The sequence below is a fragment of the Jaculus jaculus genome, chromosome 18 (genome assembly GCF_020740685.1).
Source record: "Jaculus jaculus isolate mJacJac1 chromosome 18, mJacJac1.mat.Y.cur, whole genome shotgun sequence".
NCBI classification, from domain to species: Eukaryota; Metazoa; Chordata; class Mammalia; order Rodentia; family Dipodidae; genus Jaculus; species Jaculus jaculus.
The window spans coordinates 39,005,515-39,023,292 of NC_059119.1; the positions used below are offsets into that span (position 1 = coordinate 39,005,515).

General features: G+C 41.1%; 1 protein-coding gene across 1 annotated transcript in view; it reads right to left on the reverse strand.

Annotated features, from left to right (window-relative positions):
* Positions 1-3,960: 3,960 nt before the first annotated feature.
* Positions 3,961-17,778, reverse strand: part of Psme4 (proteasome activator subunit 4) — a 159,730-nt gene continuing 145,912 nt past the window's right edge. Inside the window, exons 45-47 of the mRNA XM_045137278.1 lie at positions 16,084-16,217; positions 6,195-6,370; positions 3,961-5,381 (exon numbers count right to left, since the gene is read on the reverse strand). Coding sequence (XP_044993213.1) covers positions 6,236-6,370; positions 16,084-16,217 — 269 coding nt within the window. The 3' untranslated portion in view covers positions 3,961-5,381; positions 6,195-6,235. The remainder of the gene's footprint in view (positions 5,382-6,194; positions 6,371-16,083; positions 16,218-17,778) is intronic.

Sequence of the window (17,778 nt, forward strand, 5' to 3'; positions counted from 1 at the left end):
CGGCGGTCTGCGCTGGGTCGCCTCCGCCCCTGCACCGCGGTGCCAGCCGAGCACCAGCTCGCTGCCCCACCCCTCCTCAAGCTGGCCTGCGGGCTGCTCGCCAGGCTGCTACTTTGTGCACAGGACGTATAACGAAAGCCATTATACAATGTACATGAAGCTTTAACACGCCCAAGTGTCTTAGGATATTAGTGAATTCAATGAGGGAATTTAGCCAATATCATGGAAAAATAAGAAAAACCATGTAAATAACGAAGCCAGGAAACCATGGGTTTTATTACTGTGTTGAATGTAAAGTTTTTGCAAAGCAATAGTTGCAAATCCAGCTAGGCTTACTTTAGAAAGCACAGACAAAAACCTTAAACCACTATTCTGTTTTCTTAAAAAGTCTACGCCTCTAAAATAACAATTCATAGCATAGCTTTCATCTTAACCCATGTCGTCAGGTAACTCCCTGCTTGTTATTATGGGAACAAAAACAATCTTTTCATCATCAACCCTCTTTACTTAGGATATTTCTACTTTTCTATTAAAAATAGAGCCAGCCGTAGTGGAGGCACAGGTAGGAGGATCACCGTGAGTTAGAGGCCACCCTGAGACTAACATAGTGACTTCCAGGTCAGCTTGGACTGGAGTGAGACCCTACCTCAAAAAACAAAACAAAAATAACAAAACAAAACAAACCTGATGCTGGTGCGGTGGTGCATACTTTCAATCCCAGCACTTGGGAGGCAGAGGTATAATTGCTGTGAGTTCGAGGCCACTGTGAGACTATATAATGAATTCCAGGTCAGCCTGGGATAGAAGAAGACCCTTGAAGGACAAAAACAAAAAAATGGGGGGAGGGGAGGCAGATAGGGAGAGAGCATGGGCGCACCAGGACCTACCATTTCCAATGAACCCCAGACACATGAGCCACTTCGGGCAACTAGTTTTAGGTGGGTACTGTGGAATTCAACCCAGGCTTTGCTAGCAAGTGCCTTTAACTGCTGAGCCATTTCTCAGTCCAGAAGTACTATTTGTCCCTTCTGTCACCGGAAGTTGAATCCATTCAGGTGAAATATTTGGTGGTATTGTTGCTACACCACCTATTTTCAGCTTTTTCTTTAGAAAGACAAATTACCAATGAATATCAATGAAATCTGATTCAGCACAAAATTTTGGGCCAAGATCCTAGTGCTTTGTTAAAAAAATCATACATGAGGGTTGGATAATGTATAGAATGTTTAGTCCAAGGGTTTACTATACCTAGATAAAATATTCCACCCAGGTGTGGTGGTGCACACCTATAGTCTCAGCACTTGGGAGGATGAGGTAGGAGGATCACTGAGTTTGAGGCCAGTCTGGGGCTACAGAGTGAGTTTCAGGTTAGCCTGGGCTAGAGTGAGACCTTCAAAAACCACCCGAAATTCCAATTTCCACATCCATCACGCTGTGCCCTCCAAATGTTTGCACTCTAATACATGTCAACAGTGGTAACCTGACAATCATAAAAAAGAGGATTAGCTGGGTGTGGTGGCACATACCTTTAATTCCATCACTTGGGAGGCAGAGATAGAATGGCTATGAGTTTGAGACTATATAGTGAATCTCAGATCAGCCTGGGCTGGAGGAAGACTATACCAAAAATAAATAAAAGGATTCATTTTTCATTTAAAGTGGAAATTCTAACCCAAATTATATGCTTATCATATCAACTACTGCCTACATAATTTCCAGGCATGTGGACATAAGAATGCAATCATGTTGTAAAAGATGCTAGAGATTTAGACAGAAAGATAGGGTCAAAGTTCTAAAATTAGGACTCTGCAGCAACACTAAATAATATCTAGTAACTAAACATGGCAGTTAAATGTGTAACAGACCACTGGCTTAAGTAATATAAAAATGGAAACACCTGCAAATAATCAGGACCAATAAAAACTTATGGACTAACCATCTGAATTAAACCCAATTTCCTAGCAATGCAAATTGACACATGTCCATTTTCTGGAAAACATCACACACAGAGGGAACTAATGCTCACATTCAAGCATAGTTATCTCATAACTTGGGAGGTGGAAGTAGGAGGATCAGTTCAAGGTCACCCTCAGTTACATAGTTTCAGGCCGGCCAGGGATACACTAAGACCTTATCTGAAAAAGTATCACCCTCCAACAGAAGTTCCGTGAGCTAAAAACAAACAAACAAAAAATTGGAACTGTTCTAACATCCAGTCAGAATCAAGTTTTCAAGTAAGAAGCTACAAAATATGCAAGCTGGAGGGCTCAGTGGTTAAGGCATCTGCCTGAAAAGCCCAAGGACTCAAGTTCCATTACCCAGGATCCATACAAGCCAGATACATAAGGTGGTTGGTGGGTGCGTCTGGAATTCATTTACACTGGCTGGAGGCCCTGATGTGCCCTTCTCTCTCTCTCTCTCAAATAATTATGTATTGCAATGTAGTTTGTAGTAGAGAAAACAGGTTTGTTCAACAATGGGGCTCAAAACAAAGTTCACAGGCCCTGCCAAATGTGTGTGTATATATTTTTGGGAGGAGTGCGTATGCCCACGTGTGCAGGCAAGTGCACTTCCTGTGTGTGCATGTGGAGCCAGAGGACGACACTGGTACCCACCTCTGTAGCTCCTCTGCTTTGTTTTCTTGAGACAAGAGTCTCAGCTTTTTATGTGGGTGACAGGGCTTGAATTCAGGTCCTCAAGTATGCACAATCACCTTTACCCATTGAGCTATCTTCCCCACCCCCTTTATGGATGACCTTTGACGTCATTTGGCATGCTACACAAGCACAGTATCACTGACCTACACTCTAGCCTTTCATTTACATTAAGTGAATACATTTTTTTCTCCAAAATTTTGGAATATAATTTGCAGTCTTTTGGAACATATAAAAGTTTCCATTTAAAAACTAATGATTAGATGATCTTATAACCTCATCTTCTTTCCTTACTATTTATCCAAACTCACAAAAACCTATATTCTTCCTTGTCCAATCAATGACACTGCCTGCCTTTCTCACACTTCAGCAAACCTAACTCCCTCCTAGCTCTGACCATCACCACTTTTCAATGTACCACATATTCTAAGAACTACCTCAGACATTAATTAGCCACCCAATTCCTTCCCATTCATCCCTGTGGCCATATGTAGGAAATTTCATTATGCAATAGTACATTTAATTGTAAACTGACAGCACAGTCTGGGTAAATATCAAGGCAATAAGCAACACACTGGTATTGAGTCACTTGGAAAGCATACTTCATTATCAGGTGCAGGCACCCTATTTTTATGTTGAGTAGGAGTTAGGATCTTGTCTTCATGAGTTTTAATCCCTGATGGAAAGCGAGTCACCATGTAGTCTTGTTTTGGTTTGAGATAGGATCTCATTAGTTAGCCCAGGCTGACTCTGAACTCAAGTGACTGTGTGAGTCATTGTAGGGCTTAAAGAGATGCTGATGCCCGAGACCCATCAGGAAATTCTAATTGAGCACACCAGGCACTGAAACACCTTACAGTTTTAAAAATTCCCACGTAGGAACTATTGTTAAGGCATACTTTTATATATTAGGAAAAGCTGAAGTGGTCAATTAAGGTCTCACCACTCAAAGGGTGTTGTTAGGATCAAGCATTGCTATCATGACCCAGAGCAAACAATAACATTTTAAACATTTCCTCATAATTCTTAGGCATGTCAAAAGAATCAACTGTCTAGGTCTGTGTTATCCAATGGTACTTCATGTGATGGCTGGAGTCCATCTGTGCTGTCCAGTGTGGTCATCACTAGTCACATGTGGCTAATGAGCAGTTAAGATGCTTAGTGAGCTTGACTACTGTATTTCAGCACAGATTTAGGGAATTCATTTTGGTCAAGGGGAAGGAATTCACAGATCCAAATCTATTTAAAAAGCAAAAGGAATACACCAAAGTTGCTGTCTTCTCTTAATGAAGACTGAAGCCAAGAATTAAAAACAATTCATTTATTGGTTTTAATCTACTTACACAATAGAAACCGTCAGTTTGGCACTACTCTATACAGGGATTATACCTATGTCTGCTGACATTTCAGTACTGTACCAGGACTGCTGCTAAGCTCGGATTGGGCCATTCAGCAGGTAGATACTAAAAAATATACTGTAGTGTTCCTTTAAGGAAAACTGTACAGGGTATGTCACAAGATGATATTCACCAACTTGTGAATTACTTCAAACTAGAAGAGACCTTGCACTCTATAAAGTTGTGACAGGCAAACATGTCATTTAGAGCTGCACAGAATACACATAAAAACCCAGACATTCTAATGATAAATGAACTTAAAAAAAAATCTCATTTCAGCTTCTGTAACATATGAAGAAAATAATTGCAAAACACACAGAATAGCATTCAATAGGTACAAAAGCCCCAAATCACTATAATAAAGAGCTACGTGTTGATCTTTACAAACGAATTATACAGCTGTGTGTAAAAGGCTCCATTTGTACAAAGTCTGGCCCATGCTATCTCTATAGTTTATACAATCTTTTACATCTATGTAACATGTTTTAAACAAGTCAAATACCAAGTCTTATTAGTCTCAATAATTCTGCAGGCAGGGAGAGAGGTCTTAAAAGAAAGAAAAAAAAAATACAGAATGTTTACAAATACAGCAATCTTCCACATATGTGAAGTGTAACAGATTTTGAAGTGGGTCAAATAATATTTGTGAAGACTATAAGGTAAAAAGCAACCAGGCAGGGTGTTCATTATTATTGTCATTTATTTTTAAAATCACACATTGTATACACACACACAACAATCAGTCTAAAATTTATGAACCAAACCCTCAGTTTTTCAGCAACTGCCTTTATTCAGGAAAATCTCCAGTCTGTGGGAATACAGACGTAGACTTCTGTGACTTGGTCGAGGAATCTGTCAGGCCACTGGTTAGTTTCTACACACGCGCCCTTTTCATCCTCTTCTCATGGCTCTCTAAACACCAGGCCAGGCTTCAGATGTATGGCCCACTGCCTTAGTAACATCTAAACCCAAGAGCCATTTTAGGAAGAAGAATGAAATGACAGAACCTATAATCCCGATGGGCAGTCTTCACTGCAAGAAAATTAAGAGTTCCTAGACTCTGTTCTTGATGCCACATTCATACCGGGCTATTTCTAGTCTGAGACTTTGTGAGGTGCCTCAAAGAAAATGTGATCAATATTCAGGATGAGTCAGGAAGTCAAATGGCAGTTGAGACTCATGGAATGCAGACTAATGGGGCCAAACACAGAAACCACCAAAACGATGAAAACTCCACAGAAGCTGAGTTTGAAACCTGCAGAGTCACCACAGATGGTACCTGAGGGTCTGAAATTTTTGATGAAATGAGCCTGAAGTGAGGACTAGTCATCTGTATCAAGGAGAAAAAACAAAAACTCAAGTTAGGTAACTAGACACTCAACTCAAAAAGCCCAGTAAGGGGCTGGAGACTGCCCTCAAAGCCTAAGGACCTGAGTTTGATTTCCCACTACCCATGTAGAGCCAGACACACAAGGCAGCGCATGCATCTGGAGTTCGTTTGCAGTGGCTACAGGCTCTGGTGTGCCCATTCTTTATCTGCTTCTCTTTCTGTCTTAAATAAATCAAATAGCCCAGTAAGGGCCCCTCTTTACAGAAGGGTAACAAGTACTTAAGAATTCAGACAAAGCCGGGCGTGGTGGCGCACGCCTTTAATCCCAGCACTCGGGAGGCAGAGGTAGGAGGATCGCTGTGAGTTCAAGGCCACCCTGAGACTACATAGTTAATTCCAGGTCAGCCTGGGCTAGAGTAAGACCCTACCTCGAAAAACCAAAAAAAAAAAAAAAAAAAAAAAAAGAATTCAGACAAAATGTTCTCATGACTGTGCTGAATTCTTCAGAATAAACCTGGAAACAAACCTACTCACAATGAAATTCAGACTATGATTTCTTCCCTTTGACCTAACTACTCCCAGGGCATGAACACAACTCATTTATAAAGGTCCAAAAGCAGCCATACCAATTATTTACTAACAGAAACAAAAGAGCATTAGAAAATTCTATGGAAACTTATTTTTACTGGCCATAATAATTGGGACAGGATCTTACCATCTGATATACACACATGCACACCATACCTACTTCATACACACAAAAACATTAAAAACTTATAAATATCTTGTTCTTAGTAACCAACACAGTTTTACCTGTCAGCTGTTTACGTGTAGAACCTTGCTTCCTTACCCTTCTATGCATAATAGCATGGGGACACAAGGAGATCAGTAAGAACAAGCAGTTGGTCATCAGTGAACTGCTGTTTGTGCTCTTGCCAGTTGTCATGGTGTGTCCTTCGGAAATTCGATAAGGTCTTTTTTACAGTCATCTGTAGAATAATCAACCCACACACATTTTAATCTGATACAAGGATAAAGTACCTTTAATTAAATACACAAGGATATACATTTAGCTAAAAGTTAATCTATCTAGGCCTCAGATCTCACACATCACAAGTATTACAGTGCTACAAAATCAATGTCTCAGGTAACTCGGCCCCAGAAAGCCAAATGTCACATGTTCTCTCTCATATGTGGATTCCAGCTACAAATGATTGGACTTCTACATGAGTAGGAATAAAATTCAGTAGCAGAGGTCAGTAAGCTAGAAAGGAGATATAAAGGGAATAGAAAAGGGGGGGGGACTTAACAGGATGGTACCATATATGCATACATACATACATACATACGGAGAAGGACAGATTAATGGGGATGAAAAGGCCTAAGTGAGATCAGGGGAAGAGACTGAGCAAAGGAAAGAGAGAGAGCAAATCAAAATCTAAGAGGCTATAAATAAGTCATATGGAACCTAGTTTTTTGAACAATGGAAAACTAAGAAGCCACAGATTGTTACTAGAAAAATTTCAGAGCCAGGTGGGATACCTTCCAGTGGGTTGTTGGCCAGGGAGGTCTCTGATGCCCCCAAAACATTACAGGCCATTGCTGAAGCCCTTGGTTTCCCACCAGGAATAGATGGTGAGACCATATTGCTAAAGACTCCACATACGTAGTCTTCAAGGTCACTGAGAAATCCTGCTGGAGCTGAGCTGAAAACCTCTTCCATGTAGATCAGCTGACAGAAAGCTGGAAAAAGCTATGCTGCATGCAGTTCAATGGGAGAGAGAAATCACCAGTGGAGATACTCAACAGTCAACACTGCAAGCCTTAAATTTGGCGAGCCAGGCCAAATGAGCCAATGGATGCAATAGTGGCACATCTGTTACAGGGGAAACCAACTGCTCTCTAATTGGACTGGAGGCCCTCTCCAAGGGAGGGAATACATCCCTGATACTGAAAATCTAAAACAGGGGTAGCCATGAGCCCAAGGGGTATAATGTCTGCTGCTGTCTGGCTAAATGTACACACTATGCTCACCAAGCTGCCCAGTAAGTACTTCTCTTAATGTTCATACCATTATATTAATGCTACTCTCACTTTTGGTTAGAGAAGCTTCTTTTTTCAGATGGCAGTGACCTTGGGGATGACTCAGAAGGCACCATGGTGCTGAGAAGAAGTGACAGAGGAGTGCTCAGCACTGCAGTATCTCTATCACACCTTCTAAGGCTGAGGGTCCACTGCAGAAGAGGTGGAGGAAAGAATGTAAGAGCCAAAGGAAGAATAGGATTCCTAACAATGTGTTCCTCCAGACACAAAATGGCCTGGATATCCATGACCTCATAGTGCCTGACACTCCCTACACAAGACCATCATAATAGGAGGACAAGATCATGACATCAAAATAAGAGAGAGACTGATTGAGAGGGGGAAGGGGTATGATGGGAGAGTGGAGTTTCAAAAGGGAAAGTGGGGGGAGGGTGGAAATCACCATGGGTTATTGTTTACAATTACAGAAATTGAAAATAAAAAATAAATTAAAAAAATCAAAGTTGCCTTTATTTTTCCAAACCACTAAATTTTGTAACTAATTATTTTCTTCCATAGGATCAAGAAGCATAGAAGCTACAGGTTTCCTTCCTTCCCTCCCTCTGTCCCTCTTTCCCTTTTTTCTGCTACCAAAAAGATCTCAAATACATATGAAAACACTATCACTGCAAAATTTCAATAATTAGGGCTTGAGAGATGGTTTACAGTTAAGGCGCTTGCCAGCAAAACTAATGGACCCAAGTAAACCAGATGCACAAGGTGGTTCTGAAGGACTCAGGAACCAGATAGACACCATGACAGGCTTCAGAGTCCTCAGTAGGCCTAAGTTTTTGTTTTCCGGCAAGGTCTAAGTTTTTGTTTTTTGGTAAGGGTGGGTTTAACAGTTACTGGAAACTGATTAGTCCATACATTCCTGTAGTCATAGATAAGTTCAATTCCCCTAGACCCAGCCCACCAACTTTGCCCACCAAAATCCTAAGCCAATCAGAAGAGTACTAGTGCAGTTACTGTTTAAATCAACCAATCATGTACCCATCCCCTTCTTGTATGTTCAAATTCCTATATAAACTCTACCTTCCCACTACTCAGGGCTCTTGTATGGATCCACTGCATTGGTGAAGTCAAGAGACCGAGCTTAAGCCTGAAATAAAGCTCCATGCCCTTGCATATGTGTTTGGTTCTCCTTGGTGGTCACTGGGGTGTCGAAAACTGGGCATAACATTTGGGGGCTCGTCCTGGATCTCCTCAGAAACCCCTGAGGTCCACCAACATATGGACCTCAGGTCACTGTCTGGTAAGTGTGCTTCTGTGTTTTGCCTTTCCTGAAAACCTGTCCTTTGCTCTTCCCTTCATTAGAAAATTGTGGTTGGGTGGATGCGCCTCCAGGATGCCACTTTGTTCGGAGGGCGGGTCCTGGGTGCCCCAGGCCTTCCTGGAGGGGATTTCATTCCCCTATTTGTAGAGACAACACGAGAGGCCATTGTCTCAGTTTCGGTTTTGTAGTTGCTGGCCAGCTGAACATTTTTGCTGTCTCTTTTTCCTTTTCTTTGTTGGAATTACTATTTGTGTGTTTGGACAGATGGGACAGATGCAGACTACCCCACTTTCTTTACTGACAGACCACTTTCAGGACGTTAAAATTAGGGCCCCTCAGAGTCAAGCCCTGGACCCGGAGGCCACAGTATTCCCCCTCCATGCTATGGAGCTCCCAGACCAAGATGGTAATCAACTTGGGATGATTGTCAACAATTGCTACAGATTCTCTTTACTACAGAGGAAAGAGAAGCCAGACTGAAGCCCGGAAACTGGTTCTGGGCACTGATGGGAATCCCACCAATAATCAGGCTATCATTAATACCTTCTTCCCTTTGACTAGACCAGACTGGGATTTCAACACGGCAGCAGGTAAGGAAAGAGCTGTTCAACTTTCTCCCAGGAGTGTCTTTCTCTCTTCACATCTCACCCATCCCCTGAGCAAAAATCCAAAAACCCACAGCTGGTGCCTGAGCAGGGACCTTACGAGATGGACAGGGTAGTTGCATGCTCTCCCAGAGAGAGGGACTGGGAGACATCGGCCCATGCGGCCTTGCCTCCATGTTTTTGAGGGCTGGCAGGTTTCTCTTTCTCCTCCTTTATTTTCAGTTTGCGCCATCCCACAGGACCAGACACAACAAACCGGCAACTGATGTCTCTTGGCCGAGGCCACTCTTCAGTATTGACTGAAGGCCAGTCGTCCTCTGCCTGGACCCCGACAGCCCGTTGAGTGTTGGCAAAAACCCTCTAGCTATTTCTCTGTGACACAAAAAAACCGGTAACACATTGGATACCTCTTAAAAGCCTGTAGGGCAGGTCATCACCCTCTTAAACTTGTGGACAGGCTCACCGCAGTATCTTTGGGGAATCCCCCGTGTGCTAATCAGCCCTCGGGAATGTTGCCCTCTGGTATATATATATATATATATATATATATCTCAGATTCATGAAATAAGAGCTCTTCTGAAAGTTAAGGGAATTAGCTTTCCCAGAGGGAGACTGGCTCCTTTTGGGAAGAAGTCCTCCAGTTATTTCTGGATTTCTGGGCATCCATATGGACCTGCATAGCTTATCTGGCTAGGAAGTGAAAAGTTCAGGAAGGAAATTTCCCCTCATTCCCTTTAAGCAGCAAAACTACAAGCCGGCTTTGGAAGCACTTGGGTCAGAGTCAAGTGGCAGACAGACAATGGCGTCTCTGCCCATGCAGGTGTCATGTCTCCGCCTCCTCTCCCAGTGGCCCCTAAGCAGGTCCACTCCTTCAGTGGCCTCCCAGTGGGCCGCCTTCTTCAGAGGCCTCCGGGCAGTCCTGGAGCCCCCCCTTTCCCCTTCAGGTAGTCAGAATCCTTGGCCCCCAGCAGTCTTCTTGGCCATTACCTCCACGTATATTAGACAGGACCCCTGGGGAGTGCCGGGAGTAGGGCAGGGCTGATGTAAGGCATACACAAGCCCCGCCCAGCCGCAACAGTGCATCAAAAAGCAGCAAGAAAAAGAAAGTCACGTTTAACTACAGCCTATAAAGAACTGAGGTTTTGTGTAAAAAAAAAATAGTCATACTATGTTACATGATATCATAAATGTAATTATTGAATTTATGTTCTAGGTGAACTTCAACTTACATAGAGGATTATTAAAAACAACAGAATTCTCTCTAAAGTGGTAACTTATAATTTGTTAGGTATTAAAAAAAAAAAAAAAAAAGGATTGTAATGTCCTCAATGTATTTAAAAGGAGGAGGCAGCCAATCTGACTTCTAGGCCTGCCTGCCTCAAGACAGCAGCAAAATTTGGCTTAGTTACTCCTAATAAAATCATTTACAAGTGTTTTTATTGGTATTAATGACATAAAATTGTCTTTATACTACTCACTTGTTAGTGAGTAATAGGATTAATTAATTTGGTGTAGTTTTTCATAATAGCCTTATAAGAAAGGTGGTTAATAATGGGATGAGATGAATTGACTGAAGAAACTGGGAAGGAATTTTTCAATGTTGGGACATAAAACGCTCATTAAAAATGCTTTTTGAGTGGTACTTAGATGAGAATGTTAAAGTATGTGGATAAAGATGTACGTATGTAGGAAAGATTTTTCAGGGTAAACCTAAACGCCATGCCTAAAGTTAGAGATTTTTCAACTGTTTGCAGACTCTTAAGGATACTCTAACAGTTTTATAGAGGGACATAGTCTTAATCCAAATTCATCTTACATTAGATACAGGTAATGCCTATGCTAGGTAGGTCACAAAGTCATAAGTGCAGATGTAATTGGAGTTTAACCAGGTTAAGCATAGACAAGAGTCTATCACCTTGTGTTTTGCAAATGGGTATATTTGCTATGTAAAAACAACTTCAGAGATACCAACAAAGGGTAGGATCTCCATAATAAAGTTAAGGGAAATTAAAAAGGTAATAAAACTAGAGGTAACCTTTAAAATAATTCCCTTTAGTCCCTAGATCATTCTGAAACATTCACAAATGAGCCCATATCCCAGGCTCCCACAGAGTGGAGAAGGGAAAGCGGTCCCAAGAAACATCTCCCCCAGAAGGGCATATAGGCTGTTAAGACAGGAGTAGATGTGGAAGTCTTCCCACTTGGGCCTATCTTGCCAATGGCACTGCTTATACGCTGTGATGTAAGGCACATGCAGGGCTGGAGGACTGTTGGAGGTACACAGGCATGGGAACTGGCCAGGCAAGAGGAACACAGGTATCCTGTCCTGGACCTTTCTTGCTCCTAGGGACACGTATACCACACAATGTTTCTCCATTTACTTGGGGAGAAAACATGAAAATTTGTGTGAGGACTCCTGTAGGAAGATTTTTTTTTTTTTTAGATTTTTTTTTTTTTTAAAAGCCCTAATTTCTTCTCCCAAATCTGATCAGAGGGATGCCCCCCTTCTATGAGAAGAAGAAAAGCCAGGATTGGGCATAACCTGACAAGACTCTTCATTCACTTTCTTCCCCTTTGTTTCAGATGGGACAAGCGGCTTTCAGGATAGCCCAAAAGTCTCTGCTAGCCTGTCTCTTGAGACTGGGCTCATTTAGATAATGCAGGGAGAACAGGAACTGTCCATTACTTCTCTCCAGAGACTTAAAATGAGACAATTAGAAAACATACTAATGTAACTCCAGGTACCAAGGAGAAAATTCTTCTTAAAAACAAATTCTTAACTCAGCCAATACCTGATATTTATAAGAAATTACAAAAATTGGTAGCAAAACCAGACAAGAACTTAAAACAGCTGCTTTAGGTGGCACATTCTGTTTTATCATAGTTGGGAAGCTAAGAAAAAGGGACCAGAAAAGGAGATAAAGAAAAAAGAATAGATGTCACCAGGACATAATGATAATGAAGGTTGCTCAGGAAAGGGCCCCTTCATTGAAACATCTTTTGGATTAAATCTAATGTTTACCTGATGCCCAGGTTTTAATCAGTGGAGAAACTGAGTCTTATGATAAGGCCTCACTCATTAACAGGTCACTGATGCTAATTTGTTATGATTTAAGGGTTATAAAACTGGCTTTAAGACTCACTCAGGAAAGTAAATTAGGTTCCTCTTTTCATCAAGGTTTTAACTATTCTTAAGATAAAGGCTCACATAGAAGTAGTTAATTTCCAAAGGTGAAGTACTCATACCTAAAGACATTGTGGCTTCTGTCTTATTTATGCTAACTCTATTGAATGGTCATAACTAGGTTTAATTACTTTGGTTTAAGTGATTTAATTTCAGTAATGATAACTTTCATCTTCCTGGGATATGTTGGGATAGCTTGCTTAAGCTTTATCAAATTTAAGTCATGGCTAAAACATAAAATTGTTTTATGTTAATAAAAATTGCTGTGGTATATAAAATCAATAGCTATCAAGTTTAAGCCAAAATCACTGGTTGTCAAACAATGTTTTTTCTTTCAAAAAGATTTATCATGGGTTATGTTAGAATTTAGCTAGCTGTTTTGGATTTTTTTTATTTAAAAAAGACCCGATTCTGCTCTATTGTATCTAAGTCCAATGCTTATAACAAAATTAACTCTTAAGACATATTTCCTACTTTAGGGTAGCCTCATGCTCAAACAATGGTCTTCATCTGAGGGGGGGGGAATCAAGCTCTGTGGTTCTGTTTCCAATGTTTTCTGGGTAATTTGTACCCACACAGATATCTGAACTAATCAAAGATGTTTTCAAACACAGATGCTAAGACTTTATACTGTCTTTCTTGTCCTTTTCTGACAATTTCTAGGTTAAATTAGTTAGTCTGTAAATCAAGTGGTACTATTTTCAAGACTGGTAGCAGGTTCTGCCTATATCTATAAATGTTAGATATTTAAAATGTGAGATATCTATAAATATTAGATATTTAAAATGTGAGATGTGCCTACTTTCTATACCTTGTATATAATGCTTATGTTGCCACAGTACAAAAAAATTTTAAAGATAGGACAAAATGATTTTAGAATTCCTTGTGCCATTCTTTAACTAAAACTATTTCAGTAATCAAATATGTACATACATCCAGGCTGGTGTAACTTCCTTTCTAAGTGTGTTAATTACCTATGTAGAAGGCAAAGCTAATTGGAGTCATCAGAGCAAGAGGTGCCAATATTTTGGCCTATGCTCCCAGTTCATGAGACCACTGGAGATGATGGGACAGTGCTACACTGGCCCCTGGTAAGTCCTGTCTTCCTGAGCAGGGAGGATAAGGAGACCCAAACAAAATTGGTGTACAGTCTGAAACAGAAGAGTCACAATTGAGGAGCAATCACTCCTCCTGACTTCCCAAAGAAGGGAAAACTACTTGGCCAGCATCGCCCTGACTCATCCTAACAGACAAAAGACACCAGTAAGCTATGGAGCTACTCCTGTGTCCCTAAAGTCTCTTTGGAGAACCATAGTGACCTCCAAAACTAATCCTTAATTAAATTTGGCTATCTGCATGGTCTTATACATTTGGAGAGAAATGTATAACCAAAGATAAAAAATACCTTACATATATGAATAGTCTATTAAGTAACACAGGAGCTTTCCAAGAGGGGAAACAAATATTGAAGACATTTATTCCCCATAGTTTTAATTCTATAATAAAGAAAAACAAATATAGATGTTCAAAGAGTTATTTTCAAATCTAAAATATGTAAGTAATCTGGGAGGACTGGGTGTTTGTTCACCGCCATCGCCACAAGACACTGGAAGAGACCCTACGTCTTCATTCTGACCACACCTACCACTGTGAAGATGGACGGAATTGCAACTTGGCTTCACCACACCCACATCTGACCGGCAGATCCACTGGCTGAACCTGAGGCCTATCAGCCACAATGGAAACGCAGCACCCCACTCAAGCTTCAACTCAAACGCTCCTGATCCTGACTGTGCTCCTAACTGTATGTGTTGTGGCAGCTACTCCCCACCAAGTTTATAACCTGACCTGGATAATAACCAACACTGCCACGGGGCAATTGCTTACTCCTGATTTAATCTTTGACCTCCATCAACTAGTGGGTGCCTCATGGGACTCTGTGGCAAGTCAGGAAATTTCTTATTTCTATGTATGCCCTGGGCACTTAGGGAAAGCAAGAATCAAAGGGGGCTGTGACCTGAAGCTTTCTACTGTGCTGGCTGGCAATGTGTGTCTACCAGAAGGGTATACTGGAAACCGCCTACTAAGGGGGACCTTATCACCATGAGAGACACTGAACCAGACCAGGGATCAATATGGACCATATTACCTCCATCCCTTGAAAGGAAATGAGACCTGTAATTTTGTTCCTCTCAAGTTTATAGAAAAAGGGAGACAGGTGTCCTGGGATAATGGAAAGGCCTGGGGAATAAAACTATACACTACTGTGTATGACCCTGGTGCCTTATTTACTATCTGGTTGATGACAATATTTCCCAATGCAGGCCTGGCAGGGGAAGGAATAGGCACTGTAGCACTCACCCATCAAGGAAAACATTACAATGATTTCAGAGAAAGTATAGACTTAGACATTCAGAGGCTGGAAACATCCATTGTTCACTTAGAGAGAAATGTAGATTCCTTAGCAGAGGTTGTATTACGGAATAGATGGGGATTGGACTTATTATTCCTCCAGCAAGAGGGACTATGTGTGGCCTTAAGGGAAGAATGTTGTTTTTATATCAACCATTCAGGTATAATTAGAGACTCAAAGGCGAAGGTACAAGAGAATTTGGAAAAATGAAAGAAAGAAAAAAAAGAAAGAAAGAAAGAAAGAAAGAAAGAAAGAAAGAAAGAAAGAAAGAAAGAAAGAAAGAAAGAAGGAAAGAAAGAAAGAAAGAGAAGCTAATAGAGGATGGTTTCAGTCATGGTTCAGTCATTCCCCATGGTTACCAACTCTGCTGTCTGCTTTAGCAGGGCCATTACTTTTCTTTTTGTTGCTAATCACAATAGGACCTTGCATTATTAATAGATTAGTTGCTTTTGTTAGGGAACACATTAATACAGTACAGCTTATGGTTTTAAGATCACAGTATGTACCATTAAGACTCCACTCACTAAGTCAATCAGCACCCAAGATTGGCTCCTCATGGTACAAAGACAGGGGGTTCTGAAGGACTCAGGAACCAGCTAGACGCCATGACAGGCTTCAGAGTCCTCAGTAGGCCTAAGTTTCTGTTTTCCGGCAAGGTCTAAGTTTTAATTTTTTGGTAAGGGTGGGTTTAACAGTTACTGGAAACTGATTATGCCATATATTCCTGTAGTCATAGTTAAGTTCAATTCTCCTAGCCCCAGCCTGCCAACTTTGCCTGAAAAAATCCTAAGCCAATCAGAAGAGTACAAGTGCAGTTACTAAAACCCTCCCCTCCCACTACTCGGGGCTCTTGTACAGATCTACCGCGTTGGTGAAGTCAAGAGACTGAGCTTAAGCCTGAAATAAAGCTCCTTGCCCTTGCATATGCATTTGGTTCTCCTTCATGGTCACTGCGGGTGCTGAGAACTGGGCATAACAGTGCATGCATCTGGAGTTTGTTTGCAGCAGCTGGAGGTCCTGGTGCATTCATTCTCTCTCTCCCTCTCAAGTAATTTTTAAAAAAAAAATTCAATGGTTATACAGTAAACGCAAAGTGTATAGGAAATTATCAATCCAAATGAATAAACAAGTAAGAATCGTACCTCTATAGGTTGAGGGTCATTCAGGTGTGCACTCAGATTCATAAGGAGCTGGGGCATCCAGGTCGGAACACCATAGGGGCTAGAAAGAACACACGCACCAAGTCCTAGCACACCCGCATGGCGCTTGACCAACTCTGCAGAGAAATACAAATAACCACTACTGTACCTGCTGCAGTGAAGCTAATTTTCATTATACTGTTTGGACTTTCAGTGTGCGATTTTCTGTACTTAACCTAACTTCCAAGTATACACATCAAAAGCATGGTTTCTGAAGCTGAACTTAAAACAAACAAACAAACCTATATTTAAGAATTTTTAAGACTTTTTATAGCTTTTCCTCAGTGACAGCACTGACTGTTTCCAGGCCAGATATGTGTTATCCTCACCCACAGAAAGCAAGTGCTCTATCACTGTGCTCTATTGCCATATTTCTTATTTGTTTTTCTCCTTCCCTTTTGGTAGCACAGGGCCTCAAGCATGCTAGCCGAGAGCTCTAGCTGAGCCACACCCCCAAGATTCCATCTTCAGTGTTTTTACTTTTTTAAAAATTTTTAAAATTTACATGTATCTGTGAGCCCCAGGGCCAGCAGGCTTTACAAACAAACACCTTTGACTGCTGAGCCATCTTCCCAACCTATCCCCTCATGACTTCTTAAAAGCTATGTGCATACATTTGAGTTGAATATAAGACAAAGATTTTGGAGCAGAATAAATAGATGTCATTTGCTATAAAAATTATTAGCCTATTAATTCTTAGGCAAAGATGCTAGAACAGTGGTACTTTAGTGAAATTACTGGCATTAAGTAGTTATAACTATAGAACTAATATAATTAGTACTTAATAGCTTTGTATTACAGGTCATTTCTCAGAAATTCAAAATTACCATGTATGTGGCAGGTTTCTTGTTATTCAGCACTCACTGCATATGCCAGGAGAGCTGGCCTGTAAGCTTCTGGGGATCCTCCTGTCTTCACCTTCCCCCCTTGCTGTAGGCAGGCTGAGATTACAGACACATGCCCAGCTTCTTGTGGGTTCTAAGCATCTGAACTCAGGTTGTCATGCTTGCATAGCAAGTGCTTTTACTCACTGAGCCACCTAGCTCCCCAGCCCGGAATTTTTTCTTTACTCTTCTTTCCATGTCAATTCTATTTTCTTGTGACTATAGTTAGCAATGGCAAGGCCGAATGCTTCTTTGCAGTCCTACTTGAATTTCTTCATAAACGTGACATAGAAGCCAGGTCTCAATGCCATGAGGCTCACGCTCAACACACTGAAAACTCCTGCAGTGACTCTTCTCTCACTTTCATCAGTTGACAGTGAAATATAGACAGGCAATGCATCTTTACATTTTGGACAATGATGGTTTGGATATACACGGGTGGCCTCTAGCATAAGAGTGTATCTCCTAGTGCTATCAATGCCATTTTAGTGTGAGTATAAGCTTAGAAGCTATCACATTTGCACGATGAAGAAATCACCCATAAATATCATTTCTTTCCCTCTCTCCTTCCTCCCTTTTCTTGGCAAAATGGATATTATAGATCCTCTAAAATAATTACTTCTGAATCACTGTCTTTATGAAGCTTTCTGTGTGGGGAGTAGAATAAATGTATTAAAATAGCTGTATGCAGTAGTATACAGGCTCCTTTGTACAGAGCAATTTCAACTTTCACATTTCAGGTATTGTCTTCTAT